At 43.5% G+C, this 18659-nt stretch overlaps 1 protein-coding gene across 3 annotated transcripts; it reads left to right on the top strand.

The window, feature by feature from the left end:
* Window positions 1-4647: 4647 nt before the first annotated feature.
* LOC123187799 (uncharacterized) lies at window positions 4648-7636 on the top strand. Of its 3 annotated transcripts, XM_044599740.1 has the most exons (5): window positions 4648-4874; window positions 5348-5746; window positions 7184-7217; window positions 7313-7388; window positions 7488-7636. In XM_044599740.1, the coding sequence occupies exons 1-5, from the start codon at window positions 4830-4832 to the stop codon at window positions 7495-7497; spliced, it is 564 nt and encodes a 187-aa protein (XP_044455675.1). In that variant the 5' UTR covers window positions 4648-4829; the 3' UTR covers window positions 7498-7636. The 3 variants fall into 3 exon arrangements, with proteins under 3 accessions (XP_044455675.1, XP_044455676.1, XP_044455674.1); XM_044599741.1 differs by lacking the exon at window positions 7184-7217 and having other exon boundaries at window positions 7313-7495; XM_044599739.1 differs by lacking the exon at window positions 7488-7636 and having other exon boundaries at window positions 7184-7479.
* The last annotated feature ends 11023 nt before the right edge of the window (window positions 7637-18659 follow it).

Here is an 18659-nt window from a genome sequence, read left to right as displayed (position 1 = left end):
TGGTGATGCCTCCAGGCAGTGGCGTCCTCCGCGACCCGGCGCTACACCCACACGCGAGTCGGCGAGTGAGACCCAGCGGCGCTGAAGGACCAGGGTCTGGCGCGTGGAAAGGAAAGAGGAGATCTCGCGCGGCGCAACCCACCGGAACCGAAGGAGCGAAGCAAACAGAAAAAAAGGATCGAAGGAAAGGGGGAGGAGATCTCGCGCGGCGCAACCCACCAGAACGCGCGTCTGATACATCGCGCGACCCCGATAGCATATATACTCCAGTACTAGCGATAGTTGGAAAAAGTATAAAAGAAACCTTAAATTTGTAGATAAAAGCTAAATCAAACCTGGAACTTTCAATTCTTAAAATCAGCACACTGAACTCTTCGATCCCGGTCTATTTTAAACCTTGAGCGCATTACCAAACAGGGATCGCGGATGTGGCAGCTCAAACCCGGGATTTGGTTGCGACCCGACGCGACTGGGTCGGCCCACAATGCGTGACGCATGGACCTGACAGGGATTCGGCTGTGACAGAAGGCCACTGGGCCTTTTCTCCGTTACGCGCGACTTACGAAAAGTCTAAAAAAGGGTACAGTGAGTCGAACTTAAGACCTGGCGGTGCAAAACTCGTATTGCTTGCCACTCCCACAGATAGCTATTTATGTGATAGACAATAGCGACCTTATTTAACATATAACAACGCCGAGATTTGGAAACATCTCGGAAACTTTATGAAACATTTTCTTGAAAATTGTCAAAACAAAATTGAAATCCGAACATTTTCGCGAATTTTTAGAATTGCGATCTTTTTTACAAAACACAAACAAATTTTGAAAACATGAACCATTTTTAAATCACTAAAAGTTTTTTTGAAAAAACTGATTTTTTTAATCTGAAAAAAAATTAAAGTGCGGAAAAATTTGAAACCTGAACAAATATTTTAGATTTGTTCCCTTTTTTAACAAAATATAAAGTGCTCACACTTTAATTTTTTGAGGTTTTAAAAATATGTTCCCATTTTTATATAAAAATGTGTACGTTTCAAAACATTGTTTAATTTTATTTTGTTTTCTTGAAAATTGTCAAAAAAATGGAATGAACATTTTGTTCAAACACAAAGAAATTTTGAAAACGAGAACTGTTTTTTTAAACCTGAACATTTTTTAAAGTGTGAACACTTTTTGAAAAAATGCATGATGTGATATGTAATTAAATAGTTTCGTGTTTCTTTGTTTCATGTAATTGTTGTCGGTTAGGTTGGCTAGCGGGAGGGTTCTTGTAGCACCAGCACCCAAGTTCGATTCCCTTGATTCTCATTTTTTGGATTAAAATTTTTAAATCACCTCTTACGAAAAGGAAAAACACGCTTCGCCTGGTGGGCCGGCCCAGTCGCGACGGGCTGCAGCCCAGACCTGCCGGCAATCCCATTGAAAACATGTTGAGGTTCAAAATAGACCGGAATGAGTTCGGTGTGCTGATTTCAGGGATTAGAAGTTCAGAGTTTGATTTAGCTTTCGACTACAAGTTTAAGGTTTTTTTAGACTTTTTCCAGCGATAGTTAGCAGAAACCGGCGTGATAGAATAGGACCAATCTAGTACTAGCGATAGTTAGCAGAAACAACCCGTACATCAGAAAAACACGGGTTGGAAGGCTTATGCGCGTACTACTAATATTGTAGGATTTAATAAAAAAAGGTTAAGCGCCTAAGATTTTGGAAAGGAGGAGTATTACTTTTTTTTAAAGTGAGATAACGTATATTACTGAAATATGTCCACATAGAAAAAAATATCACTGAAATATGTGATCGACGTGGCCCTTCAAGTCGTTGACCAAATTTTGATTATATGCAACTTTTAAACCACAATCCAAATGGCCTCATTATTTTTACATTTTTTAAATTAAACTGATATTTATATAGTAATTTGATTGCATATTTTTACCTACTTAAGTAGTGTAGGTAGCATATGTCGGCATGACGACCGCGGCCCGAGGTCAAGTACAACCCGGGGTCCAGCACCAGCCAATTTCCCCTCATCGTCCACGTGTCCCAAAGAGTCGTCTGGCTGTCCCATTCCTACCATCGAAGCTTCCCCGCCACTATCGAGGCTTAGGGTAACTCGTATCCCATGACTCTGTGGGCGACTTCGTCGAAAGCTTCCAAGCCCGTGCGCTCCATTCCCGAGCTCTTTGTCCATCCCCCCCGGAGATGATGACGCCCAACAATCGACATGTATCAACGTCCTACACCACCCATACAAATACGCAATTTTTTGTAACATTATTTTTAGCAACATATATTCTCATATTTCGCTAAAATATATATTTTGGCAGTTGACACACATACCTCCTCCCTCTCTCTAGCGACCGGCAGCGCCCCGGCCCCGTCTCCCCAAGGCCTCCCTCCCTGCCGCCGTCGCCAGCGCCCGCCTCTGGGCCTGGCCCGGCCGACGCAGGTGGCTCTGGCCATTCCCCTCTAGGTGGTGTTCCGGCGCGGGATGGCACGCCTCCAAGAGGTGTCCCTAGGCGGCGGCATTCCGACGCGGTGGTGGTGTGTCCTGGCGGCGCGCAGGAGATCAGCTGGGCGGCGGTGTTGCCATTGGTGGCGAGGTGGCGCGGCGACGGGGTCTGGCGGCGCCCGCTCGGCCCAAATCTGGGCCCCTTGGGCATTTGTTTCTTCTTCTTTCTTTCTTTTTTCATTTGGGCTTGTTGTGTTGCTCGCTCTAGGATTTGCGATGTTATCAGTGTTGGTTACTTTGTAATACAAAGCGGGGGTAATCCTGTTTTAGTAAATAAATTGTTTCCAATTTATTTAATTATTGTGAACATTTCCTCCAAAAAGAATTACTTTTTCACCCCCTTCCTGCTAAACACCCTTCCTAACTGACTGAGCCGGAGTCAACATGGATTGTAGATTTATACATGCACAGTTATAAAGTTTGAAACTTGCATACTCCATATGATACTCCAACAAGGAGCAACAACAGAGACAATCACACGGATTGACTTATGCACAGCACCAAAACAAATTCTTCATTCGTACCAGCTACTACTAGCTTGCACTTACGTAAACCAGGTCCAAGTTCACAACTAATACGTCACATTTAACAAAAATATAAGGCAACACTTTAAATATGAGACGCAAAAGCAATGTCCCAGTGCATAGCTTTTACATCATGTTGCCACGATCCTAACAAGTAGTCATGCCATCACGACGACATCGAGAGGGTCAACAATCAGCCAGGTCATGTCATCACGACGGTAGAACAACATCACGATCTTCGAGCGCCCCGCCTCCCGCTCATCCCCTCCCCTACCGTTGCTGGAGGGCGTGACTAGGTGAAGCGTGCCAGTGGCGGCGGCAACAGGGCTCGTTCGCCCCCTTGCGTGTGGATCCGATGTAGGACGGATCCAACAGGTAAAGGCGTCGCGATGCGGGGTTGTTTAATTTACACAGCTGAATCTTTATGCTTATCGTTTAAACAAAAACAACATGATTTTGTTGAACCTACTCTGGTGTGGACAAAACCCTCGACGAATTTTCCGGTAAAGTGAAAGATGCTGAGATCACCCCATCTCAAGATCGAAATGTGAGATCGAGACTGGCATAGATCGACCGTCTCATCAATCCATCCCAACAGTATTTATGTTTTGAGACAAGAGTATAACCTAATAGTTTTAAAGTGAGGGTCGCATGAGGTTCCTGTGACATGTAATTCAGAACTGGACAAATGTTTGTTGCTTTGACTAACAGTTGACCAAGGCACAAATTTTTGACATATCCCAACATAAGTGTAGATCTATGATGAAACAACACCTTCCTAATTGGCTACGGGTGGTTGGCGGACCGGGGTTTGCGGCGGAGGGGTTGAAGCACCTTGGTACCCAGTCTGTGCACACTGGTTGACGGTGAAGGCGTCCGCGGACGTCGTGTTCCTCCAACGCCTTCTGTCTTACTCCGGGTGAAAACTTGATCTTCGGATCGAACAGTGGCGATGTTCGTGGTCGTGCCCTTCCTGGAAGCATTATCTTGGAGTCCTTGGTCTGGCATATCCGTCACACATCTTCCAAAATGATCGCTCCTCGTGCTAGTGGTCTCCGTCGGCTCTAAACAGGTCCCTTTTTTGCACATCTTATAGGTGTTTGGTAGTCGTTGAGGTTGTGTGACGATGCCTTGCATTCGTGTATCTTGTCTTGGGGTGTGTGTGGCGTCCGTTTGTATCGGTTGCTTCAATGCATGTGATGATTGTTTTACACTATAAACAGGAAAACTCTTTTTCGTTTATTAATTGGCTTCCTCAAATAGCGACTACTATACAAATATCAACGACAAGAACGTTACAGGGGAGGGCGCCGGATCGCCCCTTCATAATTATTCAATTTGGTGTTTTTTCACCACGATATAACTTTTTACAAACAAATTTTACTATTCCCATCATCTCGAAATATATTTACAATCTAGAAAATTCCCTCCAAAAATAATTACTTTTTTAAAAAAATTACTTTCCCACCACCTAATTTAGGTGTGATGTGTTGTTATCGCTAATATTTTTAATCTCCCGCTAAAAGGTCCCAAATTAGGGTCTTTGTTCCCACCAAAAAAATAGCCTATATTTAACCTTCCCGCTAGTTACCTTCCACGGCGTCTTCATGGGCGATTGGATCTGACCTCTCGTCCCCGGTTCCTCTGTGCTGCCGGCGTCAACACATCGCACCACACTTGAGTCAGGTTATTCCTCCCGATCTCCTCCCTTCCTATAACCTCCAGTCCTCCTCGATCTCGACCTCCTCGCTATCCTCTGCGCCCGCCGACGTGGGCCGCGTCTCCGTATCCTTGGCCATGCCGGCGGCGGCAGCGATGCGGTCTGGCGTCGGCGCCGACGGAGCCGACGGAGCGAAAACATGTTTTAGAGCCTATGCACCCGGGTACTCCTTATCCAACCACTCATTTCTGCATCAGGATTCGTGCAAATAATTTTCTCTTTTTTGTTTCTCTCATATAGAACATGTTTTTGTACTTTCAACTTTGCAGCACAACAAAGCTTTCTGTGTAGAATGTGGGATAAAACTTACAGATTTTTTGGTCCAACATAAATATACAAAATGAGATTTATTTGATTAAAAAATCTTATTTTTCATATTTATGTCGGACAAAAAAATCTGAAAGTTTTATCTCACATTCTAGTTACAAAGTTATGTTGTACTGCAAAGTTTGAAGTTCAAGACATGTTTTATATGAGAGGAACAAAAAAGAGAAAATTCCATGTAATAAGGTAGTTGTGTAGCACAGATCTTAAAGTAACAATGGAGCGTTAGGATAGTGAGGACCGGGTGCATAAGCTCAGAGAATCTGCATTCGCCGACGGAGTTCTCCTTGCCCATCAATCTTGTGTCTGGACCAAGCACGACACCACCTCGGTGTTGAACGCCGTGATAATGCTAATGCCCGCTCGGGCTCAAATCCCCCTCCCCCACGAGCTCCCCCCTCGACGCGCCGCCACCCACGCTCAGACCTCGCCGCCGCCCATGGCCTCCCCCGAAGAAAAGAGAAGAGAAGAGACGCAGGGAGATCGAACCACCAGATCGAGTGGCGGCCAGATCCATCTGCCACGGTCGCCCAGGGCTCGCGCGCCTCCGACGACGCGGCCGTGCCCGTGTGTCAAGGGCCTGGTCGGAGATGCTTCTGCTCCGCCATGGCCATGGAGCTTCCTCCCAATCCAAGGTCTTGGACTGGACGGGGACGGCTGCTCTTCCAAGGTCTCGTCTCTTCTCTTCCGATCCATCCATCCCACACCCCATTCTATTTGCATATGTGTAGATACATATTCAGATCAAACTGAACCCCAAACCATGGGCACTACTTCAAGAAATATAGTCCAGTAGGACCACGGAGGTGTGTCCCGGTAGAGTGAAAAAAATATCCTCTGCCTTATGCCCTATGTGTTAGTTATTTACATACGTACGAGGGATCTCTGATTCATACCCTAGATTGCATAGATGCTGTTAGTATGATTCAGTCTCCAGCTTTTTTATGTCAACTAGGAACGTCTGCAGTCATTTGAAAAGCTAATCTTGATAACCATGTACTATCTCATCATACTCTTCCTTCAAAGGGATAAATAGTGCCTTTCACAGTATATTCTCCTGGATAGTTCTGTCCTGTTTCTAACATTTGAATATGGTAGATTGACCTCTGAATCAAATTAAGGTTTCTAGACCCTTTCGCAGAGTTACTCCATCATCCATCTGTATGTTTTTATATACGTTGCCATGTTGCTACAAGTTAGTAATTTAATGAAATCACCCCACTGTTCAATTAGTTACTGCCTAAGAGATTGTTGCTTTGTACCATCTGAACCTGACTAGAAATAGTTATTTTCGAAGTTGGCCCTTTGCTGGAGTTTGATAGCATATTACATTAAGACAATTTATTTGACTCATGGAGAGAATATGATCCTGTTATTCACCTGAATATCATTCGTACCAGCTGATTTTAGGACAATGTATTCAATCATCACGGCTGGTTTCCTTTCCCCTTAGCAATTGCTTAAACAGAACAACTGAACAAGACTGACTTTATTTGATGCATTATATACATATATACATACTTCTAAAACCAAGCATGTTGAGACTTTTTAAATATACACAAGAAAATGCATTGTGGGCATTGCGGCGTCTAGCTTAGAAAGTGTCATGGCGGCAACTTTTGCTGAACATAAACCAACAATTTAGTAGTCAAGGAACCATCCTTTTTCCTTATGCATGGAAGAAAAAGATCATCTTTTGCTGTACTGCACTATTTGGGTGCACACTCAGTACAATATCTTTAGCTTCTTCAATATGTTCAGGAATTAATCTTTCTCCAATATCTTCAACTTCTCAATTTTGTAGAATTTTAACAAAAGAATGCTTGGATAAATCTCTACCATTAAGAGAATAGTGACCTTGGAACATAACTGGTTGTACCAAGAAAGTTTAAGAGGGATATGTATGATCATTTCTAATTAGCTCTACTTCAGATTTTACTTTACCATGGTCTGTAAGCATAGGAGCCTGGCAGTTTTCAAACAGACAGATAAATAGTTCATACTCTTAATTTTTTTTTGTTAAACTGATTTGATTTTATGCCTGCTTTACATATTGCGTTCCTTCTTAAATTGACTCAAAATTTTATGTCTGCTTTACTTACACAAGGGCACAATGATGAATTTTAAGGACGATGCTCCTGGTACACAACATCCTTACTTCATAATCACCTATCTGAATGGTGCACAACATCAATGCTTTGTTAATGCTAAGTCTCATGATTGTTTTTGTGTGCAGGAAAGAAAGACTCTGTTCTCTTAACAAGGATGAAGTATAACAGCATACAAAAACCAACGTGGACAACCCACATCTGGTAAATTGTTTAGCATTTGCTATAATGCATAGAATCTTGGTGTGGGTTAAATTGCTTTACACATTTACACTTGTATAATTGTTCTGTATGCACGAGCAGGATGTCATGAGCATGGGCGTGATGCCTGAAGGAAATATGCCCTAGAGGCAATAATAAAGTTATTATTTATTTCCTTATATCATGATAAAGGTTTATTATTCATGCTAGAATTGTATTAACCGGAAACATAATACATGTGTGAATACATAGACAAACAGAGTGTCACTAGTATGCCTCTACTTGACTAGCTCGTTAATCAAAGATGATTATGTTTTCTAACCATGGACAAAGAGTTGTCATTTGATTAACGGGATCATATCATTAGTTGAATGATCTGATTGACATGACCCATTCCATTAGCTTAGCACCCGATCGTTTAGTATGTTGCTATTGCTTTCTTCATGACTTATACATGTTCCTATGACTATGAGATTATGTAACTCCCGTGTGCCGGAGGAACACTTTGTGTGCTACCAAACGTCACAACGTAACTGGGTGATTATAAAGGTGCTCTATAGGTGTCTCCAAAGGTACATGTTGGGTTGACGTATTTCGAGATTAGGATTTGTCACTCCGATTGTCGGAGAGGTATCTCTGGGCCCTCTCGGTAATGCACATCACTTAAGCCTTGCAAGCATTGCAACTAATGACTTAGTTGCGGGATGATGTATTACGGAACGAGTAAAGAGACTTGCCGGTAACGAGATTGAACTAGGTATTGGATACCGACGATCGAATCTCGGGCAAGTAACATACCGCTGACAAAGGGAACAACGTATGTTGTTATGCAGTCTGACCGATAAAAGATCTTCGTAGAATATGTAGGAACCAATATGGGCATCCAGGTCCCGCTATTGGTTATTAACCGGAGACGTGTCTCGGTCATGTCTACATTGTTCTCGAACCCGTAGGGTCCGCACGCTTAAGGTTTTGATGACAGTTATATTATGAGTTTATACGTTTTGATGTACCGAAGGTTGTTCGGAGTCCCAGATATGATCACGGACATGACGAGGAGTCTCGAAGTGGTCGAGACATAAAAATTGATATATTGGAAGCCTATGTTTGGATATCGGAAGTGTTCCGGGTGAAATCGGGATTTTACCGGAGTACCGGGAGGTTACCGGAACCCCCCGGGAGCTATATGGGCCTTAGTGGGCCTTAGTGGAAAAGAGAAGAGGTGGCCTGAGATGGGCCGCGCACCCCTCCCCTCCCATGGTCCGAATAGGACAAGGAGAGGGGGCCGGCCCCCCTTTCTCCTTTCCCCCCTCCGCGAATCCAATTCCAACTAGGATTGGGGGGGGGGGGGAATCCTACTCCCGGAGGGAGTAGGACTCCTCCTGGCGCGCTTCTCCTAGGCCGGTCGCACCCCCCCTTGAGCCTTTATATACAGAGGCAGGGGCACCCCAGAGGAACACAAGTTGATCCACGTGATCATATTCTTAGCCGTGTGCGGCGCCCCTGCCACCATAGTCCTCGATAATATTGTAGCAGTGCTTAGGCGAAGCCCTGCGACAGTAGTACATCAAGATCGTCACCACGCCGTCGTGCTGACGGAACTCTTCCCCGACACTTTGCTGGATCGGAGTCCGGGGATCGTCATCGAGCTGAACGTGTGCTAGAACTCGGAGGTGCCGTAGTTTCGGTGCTTGATCGGTCGGGCCGTGGAGACGTACGACTACATCAACCAAACGCTTCCGTTGTCGATCTACAAGGGTACGTAGATCACACTCTCCCCTCTCGTTGCTATGCATCACCATGATCTTGCGTGTGCGTAGGAAATTTTTTGAAATTACTATGTTACCCAACAGTGGCATCCGAGCCTAGGTTTTATGTGTTGATGTTATATGCACGAGTAGAACACAAGTGAGTTGTGGGCGATATAAGTCATACTGCTTACCAGCATGTTATACTTTGGTTCGGCGGTATTGTTGGACGAAGCGGCCCGGACCGACGTACGCGTTACGCTTACGCGAGACCGGTTCTCCCGACGTGCTTTGCACATAGGTGGCTTGCGGGTGACAGTTTCTCCAACTTTAGTTGAACCAAGTGTGGCTACGCCCGGTTCTTGCGAAGGTTAAAACAGCACCAACTTGACAAACTATCGTTGTGGTTTTGATGCGTAGGTAAGATTGGTTCTTGCTTAAGCCCGTAGCAGCCACGTAAAACTTGCAACAACAAAGTACAGGATGTCTAACTTGTTTTTGCAGGGCATGTTGTGATGTGATATGGTCAAGACATGATGCTAAATTTTATTGTATGAGATGATCATGTTTTGTAACCGAGTTATCGGCAACTGGCAGGAGTCATATGGTTGTCGCTTTATTGTATGCAATGCAATCGCGCTGTAATGCTTTACTTTATCACTAAGCGGTAGCGATAGTCGTGGAAGCATAAGATTCGTGAGACGACAACGATGCTACGATGGAGATCAAGGTGTCGCGCCGGTGACGATGGTGATCATGACGGTGCTTCGGAGATGGAGATCACAGGCACAAGATGATGATGACCATATCATATCACTTATATTGATTGCATGTGATGTTTAACTTTTATGCATTTTATCTTGCTTTGATTGACGGTAGCATTATAAGATGATCTCTCACTAAATTATCAAGAAGTGTTCTCTCTGAGTATGCACCGTTGCGAAAGTTCTTCGTGCTGAGACACTACGTGATGATCTGGTGTGATAGGCTCTACGTTCAAATACAACGGGTGCAAAACAGTTGCACACGTGGAATACTCAGGTTATACTTGACGAGCCAAGCATATGTAGACATGGCCTCGGAACACGGAGACCGAAAGGTCGAGCATGAATCATATAGTAGATATGATCAACATAATGATGTTCACCAATGAAACTACTCCATCTCACGTTATGATCGGACATGGTTTAGTTGATTTGGATCACGTGATCACTTAGAGGATTAGAGGGATGTTTATCTAAGTGGGATTTCTTTAATTAATTTGATTAACTGAACTTAAATTTATCATGAACTTAGTACCTGATAGTATCTTGCTTATGTATGTTTGTAGATAGATGGCCCGTGCTGTTGTTCCGTTGAATTTTAATGTGTTTCTTGAGAAAGCAAAGTTGAAAGATGATGATAGCAATTACACGGACTGGGTCCGTAACTTGAGGATTATCCTCATTGCTGCACAGAAGAATTACGTCCTGGAAGCACCGCTGGGTGCCAGGCCTGCTGCTGGAGCAACACCAGATGTTATGAACGTCTGGCAGAGCAAAACTGATGACTACTCGATAGTTCAGTGTGCCATGCTTTACGGCTTAGAATCGGGACTTCAACGACGTTTTGAACGTCATGGAGCATATGAGATGTTCCAGGAGTTGAAGTTAATATTTCAAGCAAATGCCCGGATTGAGAGATATGAAGTCTCCAATAAGTTCTATAGCTGCAAGATGGAGGAGAACAGTTCTGTCAGTGAGCATATACTCAAAATGTCTGGGTATAATAATCACTTGATTCAGATGGGAGTTAATCTTCCAGATGATTGCGTCATTGACAGAATTCTCCAATCACTGCCACCAAGCTACAAGAGCTTCGTGATGAACTATAATATGCAAGGGATGAATAAGACTATTCCCGAACTCTTTGCAATGCTGAAAGCTGCGGAGGTAGAAATCAAAAAGGAGCATCAAGTGTTGATGGTCAACAAGATCACTAGTTTCAAGAAAAAGGGCAAAGGGAAGAAGAAGGGGAACTTCAAGAAGAACATTAAGCAAGTTGCTGCTCAAGAGAAGAAACCCAAGTCTGGATCTAAGCCTGAAACTGAGTGCTTCTACTGCAAGAAGACTGGTCACTGGAAGCGGAACTGCCCCAAGTATTTGGCGGATAAGAAGGATGACAAGGTGAACAAAGGTATATGTGATATACATGTTATTGATGTGTACCTTACTAATGCTCGCAGTAGCACCTGGGTATTTGATACTGGTTTTGTTGCTAATATTTGCAACTCGAAACAGGGACTACGGATTAAGCGAAGATTGGCTAAGGACGAGGTGACGATGCGTGTGGGAAATGGTTCCAAAGTCGATGTGATCGCGGTCGGCACGCTACCTCTACATCTACCTTCGGGATTAGTATTAGACCTAAATAATTGTTATTTGGTGCCAGCATTGAGCATGAACATTATATCTGGATCTTGTTTAATGCGAGACGGTTATTCATTTAAATCAGAGAATAATGGTTGTTCTATTTATATGAGTAATGTCTTTTATGGTCATGCACCTTTGAAGAGTGGTCTATTTTTTGACGAATCTCGATAGTAGTAACACACATATTCATAATGTTGAAGCCAAAAGATGCAGAGTTGATAATGATAGTGCAACTTATTTGTGACACTGCCGTTTAGGTCATATCGGTATAAAGCGCATGAAGAAACTCCATACTGATGGGCTTTTGGAACCACTTGATTATGAATCACTTGGTACTTGCGAACCGTGCCTCATGGGCAAGATGACTAAAACACCGTTCTCCGGTACTATGGAAAGAGCAACAGATTTGTTGGAAATCATACATACAGATGTATGTGGTCCGATGAATATTGAGGCTCGTGGCGGATATCGTTATTTTCTCACCTTCACAGATGACTTAAGCAAATATGGGTATATCTACTTAATGAAACATAAGTCTGAAACATTTGAAAAGTTCAAGGAATTTTAGAGTGAAGTTGAAAATCATCGTAACAAGAAAATAAAGTTTCTACGATCTGATCGTGGAGGAGAATATTTGAGTTACGAGTTTAGTGTACATTTGAAAATTTGTGGAATAGTTTCGCAACTCACGCCACCCGGAACACCACAACGTAATGGTGTGTCCGAACGTCGTAATCGTACTTTACTAGATATGGTGCGATCTATGATGTCTCTTACTGATTTACCGCTATCGTTTTGGGGTTATGCTTTAGAGACGTCCGCATTCACGTTAAATAGGGCACCATCAAAATCCGTTGAGACGACGCCTTATGAACTATGGTTTGGCAAGAAACCAAAGTTGTCGTTTCTGAAAGTTTGGGGCTGCGATGCTTATGTGAAAAAGCTTCAACCTGATAAGCTCGAACCCAAATCGGAGAAATGTGTCTTCATAGGATATCCAAAGGAAACTATTGGATACACCTTCTATCACAGATCCGAAGGCAAGACTTTTGTTGCTAAATTCGGAAACTTTCTGGAGAAGGAGTTTCTCTCGAAAGATGTGAGTGGAAGGAAAGTAGAACTTGATGAGGTAATTGTACCTGCTCCCTTATTGGAAAGTAGTACATCACAGAAAACTGTTTCTGCGACACCTACACCAATTAGTGAGGAAGCTAATGATAATGATCATGAAACTTCAGGACAAGATACTACTGAACCTCGTAGATCAACCAGAGTGAGATCCGCGCCAGAGTGGTACGGTAATCCTGTTCTGGAAATCATGCTGCTAGATCATGATGAACCTACAAATTATGAAGAAGCGATGGTGAGCCCAGATTCCGCAAAATGGCTTGAAGCCATGAAATCTGAGATGGGATCCATGTATGAGAACAAAGTATGGACTTTGGTTGACTTGCCCGATGATCGGCAAGCAATTGAGAATAAATGGATCTTTAAGAAAAGACTGACGTTGACGGTAATATTACTGTCTACAAAGCTCGACTTGTCGCAAAAGGTTTTCGACAAGTTCAAGGGGTTGACTATGATGAGACCTTCTCACCCGTAGCGATGCTTAAGTCTGTCCGAATCATGTTAGCAATTGCCGCATTTTATGATTATGAAATTTGGTAGATGGATGTCAAAACTGCATTCCTGAATGGATTTCTGGAAGAAGAGTTGTATATGATGCAACCAGAAGGTTTTGTCGATCCAAACGGAGCTAACAAAGTGTGCAAGCTCCAGCGATCCATTTATGGACTGGTGCAAGCCTCTCGGAGTTGGAATAAACGCTTTGATAGTGTGATCAAAGCATTTGATTTTATACAGACTTTTGGAAAAGCCTGTATTTACAAAAAAGTGAGTGGGAGCTCAGTAGCATTTCTGATATTATATGTGGATGACATATTACTGATTGGAAATGATATAGAATTTCTGAATAGCATAAAGGGATACTTGAATAAGAGTTTTTCAATGAAAGACCTCGGTGAAGCTGCTTACATATTAGGCATAAAGATCTATAGAGATAGATCAAGACGCTTAATTGGACTTTCACAAAGCACATACCTTGACAAGATTTTGAAGAAGTTCAAAATGGATCAAGCAAAGAAAGGGTTCTTGCCTGTGTTACAAGGTGTGAAGTTGAGTCAGACTCAATGCCCGACCACTGTAGAAGATAGAGAGAAAATGAAAGATGTTCCCTATGCTTCAGCCACAGGCTCTATCATGTATGCAATGCTGTGTACTAGACCTGATGTGTGCCTTGCTATAAGTCTAGCAGGGAGGTACCAAAGTAATCCAGGAGTGGATCACTAGACAGCGGTCAAGAACATCCTGAAATACCTGAAAAGGACTAAGGATATGTTTCTCGTATATGGTGGTGACAAAGAGCTCATTGTAAACGGTTACGTCGATGCAAGCTTTGACACTGATCCGGACGATTCTAAATCGCAAACCGGATACGTGTTTACATTAAACGGTGGAGCTGTCAGTTGGTGCAGTTCTAAACAAAGCGTCGTGGCGGGATCTACATGTGAAGTGGAGTACATAGCTGCTTCGGAAGCAGCAAACGAAGGAGTCTAGATGAAGGAGTTCATATCCGATCTAGGTGTCATACCTAGTGCATCGGGTCCAATGAAAATCTTTTGTGACAATACTGGTGCAATTGCCTTGGCAAAGGAATCCAGATTTCACAAGAGAACCAAACACATCAAGAGACGCTTCAATTCCATCCGGGATCTAGTCCAGGTGTGAGACATACAGATTTGCAAGATACATACGGAGCTGAATGTAGCAGACCAGTTGACTAAGCCTCTTCCACGAGCAAAACATGATCAACACCAAAGCTCCATGGGTGTTAGAATCATTACTGTGTAATCTAGATTATTGACTCTAGTGCAAGTGGGAGACTGAAGGAAATATGCCCTAGAGGCAATAATAAAGTTATTATTTATTTCCTTATATCATGATAAAGGTTTATTATTCATGCTAGAATTGTATTAACCGGAAACATAATACATGTGTGAATACATAGACAAACAGAGTTTCACTAGTATGCCTCTACTTGACTAGCTCGTTAATCAAAGATGATTATGTTTTCTTACCATGGACAAAGAGTTGTCATTTGATTAACGGGATCATATCATTAGTTGAATGATCTGATTGACATGACCCATTCCATTAGCTTAGCACCCGATCGTTTAGTATGTTGCTATTGCTTTCTTCATGACTTATACATGTTCCTATGACTATGCGATTATGTAACTCCCGTGTGCCGGAGGAACACTTTGTGTGCTACCAAACGTCACAACGTAACTGGGTGATTATAAAGGTGCTCTACAGGTGTCTCCAAAGGTACATGTTGGGTTGACGTATTTCGAGATTAGGATTTGTCACTCCGATCGTCGAAGAGGTATCTCTGGGCCCTCTCGGTAATGCACATCACTTAAGCCTTGCAAGCATTGCAACTAATGAAGGAAATATGCCCTAGAGGCAATAATAAAGTTATTATTTATTTCCTTATTTCATGATGAATGTTTATTATTCATGCTAGAATTGTATTAACTGGAAACATAATACATGTGTGAATACATAGACAAACAAAGTGTCACTAGTATGCCTCTACTTGACTAGCTCGTTAATCAAAGATGGTTATGTTTCCTGACCATGAACAATGAGTTGTTATTTGATTAACGAGGTCACATCATTAGTAGAATGATCTAATTGACATGACCCATTCCATTAGCTTAGCACCCGATCGTTTAGTATGTTGCTATTGCTTTCTTCATGACTTATACATGTTCCTATGACTATGAGATTATGCAACTCCCGTTTACCGGAGGAACACTTTGGGTACTACCAAACGTCACAACGTAACTGGGTGATTATAAAGGAGTACTACAGGTGTCTCCAATGGTCGATGCTGGGTTGGCGTATTTCGAGATTAGGATTTGTCACTCCGATTGTCGGAGAGGTATCTCTGGGCCCTCTCGGTAATACACATCACATAAGCCTTGCAAGCATTACAACTAATATGTTAGTTGTGAGATGATGTATTACGGAACGAGTAAAGAGACTTGCCGGTAACGAGATTGAACTAGGTATTGGATACCGACGATCGAATCTCGGGCAAGTAACATACCGATGACAAAGGGAACAACGTATGTTGTTATGCGGTCTGACCGATAAAGATCTTCGTAGAATATGTAGGAGCCAATATGGGCATCCAGGTCCCGCTATTGGTTATTGACCGGAGACGTGTCCCGGTCATGTCTACATTGTTCTCGAACCCGTAGGGTCCGCACGCTTAAGGTTACGATGACAGTTATATTATGAGTTTATGCATTTTGATGTACCGAAGGTTGTTCGGAGTCCCGGATGTGATCACGGACATGACGAGGAGTCTCGAAATGGTCGAGACATAAAGATTGATATATTGGAAGCCTATGTTTGGACATCGGAAGTGTTCCGGGTGAAATCGGGATTTTACCGGGTTACCGAGAGGGTTACCGGAACCCCCCGGGAGCCATATGGGCCATCATGGGCCTTAGTGGAAAGGAGAAAGGGGCAGCCCAAGGGGGCTGCGCGCCTCCCCCCTTCCCCTAGTCCTATTAGGACTAGGAGAGGTGGCCGGCCACCCCTCTCCCTCTTTCCCCCTTGGGAATCCTAGTTGGAATAGGATTGGAGGGGAGTCCTACTCCCGGTAGGAGTAGGACTCCTCCTGCGCCACCTCCTCCTGGCCGGCGCCTCCTCCCCCCTTGGCTCCTTTATATACGGAGGCAGGGGCACCTCTAAACACACAAGTTGACACAAGTTGATCCACGTGATCAATTCCTTAGCCGTGTGCGGTGCCCCCTGCCACCATATTCCTCGATAATACTGTAGCGGAGTTTAGGCGAAGCCCTGCTGCTGTAGTTCATCAAGATCGTCACCACGCCGTCGTGCTGATGGAACTCTTCCCCGACACTTTGCTGGATCGGAGTCCGGGGATCGTCATCGAGCTGAACGTGTGCTCGAACTCGGAGGTGCCGTAGTTTCGGTGCTTGATCGGTTGGATCGTGAAGACGTACGACTACTTCCTCTACGTCGTGTCATCGCTTCCGCAGTCGGTCTGCGTAGGGTACGTAGACAATACTCTTCCCCTCGTTGCTATGCATCACATGATCTTGCGTGTGCGTAGGAAATTTTTTGAAATTACTACGAAACCCAACAGTGGCATCCGAGCCTAGGTTACTTATGTTGATGTTATATGCACGAGTAGAACACAAGTGAGTTGTGGACGATACAAGTCATACTGCCTACCAGCATGTCATATTTTGGTTCGGCGGTATTGTTGGACGAGACGACCCGGACCAACCTTACGCGTACGCTTACGCGAGACTGGTTCCCTCGACGTGCTTTGCACAGAGATGGCTTGCGGGCGACTGCCTCTCCAACTTTAGTTGAACCAAGTATGGCTACACCCGGTCCTTGCGAAGGTTAAAACGGAGTCTATTTGACAAACTATCGTTGTGGTTTTGATGCGTAGGTGAGATTGGTTCTTACTTAAGCCCGTAGCAGCCACGTAAAACATGCAACAACAAAGTAGAGGACGTCTAACTTGTTTTTGCAGGGCATGTTGTGATGTGATATGGTCAAGGCATGATGCTAAATTTTATTGTATGAGATGATCATGTTTTGTAACCGAGTTATTGGCAACTGGCTGGAGCCATATGGTTGTCGCTTTATTGTATGCAATGCAATCGCGATGTAATGCTTTACTTTATTACTAAACGGTAGTGATAGTCGTGGAAGCATAAGATTGGCGAGACGACAACGATGCTACGATGGAGATCAAGGTGTCGCGCCGGTGACGATGGTGATCATGACGGTGCTTCGGAGATGGAGATCACAAGCACGAGATGATGATGGCCATATCATATCACTTATATTGATTGCATGTGATGTTTATCTTTTTATGCATCTTATCTTGCTTTGATTGACGGTAGCATTATAAGATGATCTCTCATTAAATTATCAAGAAGTGTTCTCCCTGAGTATGCACCGTTGCCAAAGTTCGTCGTGCCCAGACACCACGTGATGATCGGGTGTGATAAGCTCTACGTCCATCTACAACGGGTGCAAGCCAGTTTTTGCACACGCAGAATACTCAGGTTAAACTTGACGAGCCTAGCATATGCAGATATGGCCTCGGAACACGGAGACCGAAAGGTCGAGCGTGAATCATATAGTAGATATGATCAACATAACGATGTTCACCATTGAAAACTACTCCATCTCACGTGATGATCGGTTATGGTTTAGTTGATTTGGATCACGTAATCACTTAGAGGATTAGAGGGATGTCTATCTAAGTGGGAGTTCTTAAGTAATATGATTAAATTGAACTTAAATTTATCATGAACTTAGTCCTGGTAGTATTTTGCAAATCATGTTGTAGATCAATAGCTCGCGTTGTTGCTTCCCTGTGTTTATTTTGATATGTTCCTAGAGAAAATTGTGTTGAAAAATGTTAGTAGCAATGTTGCGGATTTGATCCGTGATCTGAGGTTAAATCCTCATTGCTGCACAGAAGAATTATGTCCTTAATGCACCGCTAGGTGACGGACCTATTGCAGGAGCAAATGCAGACGTTATGAACGTTTGGCTAGCTCAATATGATGACTACTTGATAGTTTAAGTGCACCATGCTTAACGGCTTAGAATCGGGACTTCAAAGACGTTTTGAATGTCATGGACCATATGAGATGTTCCAGGAGTTGAAGCTAATATTTCAAGCAAATACCCGAGTTGAGAGATATGAAGTCTCCAACAAGTTCTATAGCTAAAAGATGGAGGAGAATCGCTCAACTAGTGAGCATGTGCTCAGATTGTCTGAATACTACAATCACTTGAATCAAGTGGGAGTTAATCTTCCAGATAATATAGTGATTGACAGAATTCTCTAGTCACCATCACCAAGTTAGTAGAACTTCGTGATGAACTATGACATGCAAGGGATAACGGAAACGATTCCCAAGCTCTTCGTAATGCGGAAATTGACGAAGGTAGAAATCGAGAAAAACATCAAGTGTTGATGGTAG

The sequence above is a fragment of the Triticum aestivum genome, chromosome 2A (genome assembly GCF_018294505.1).
Source record: "Triticum aestivum cultivar Chinese Spring chromosome 2A, IWGSC CS RefSeq v2.1, whole genome shotgun sequence".
Taxonomy (NCBI): Eukaryota; Viridiplantae; Streptophyta; class Magnoliopsida; order Poales; family Poaceae; genus Triticum; species Triticum aestivum.
The sequence above is the reverse complement of the archived record's forward strand: the minus strand, read 5'-3'. Positions and strand labels throughout refer to the sequence as shown.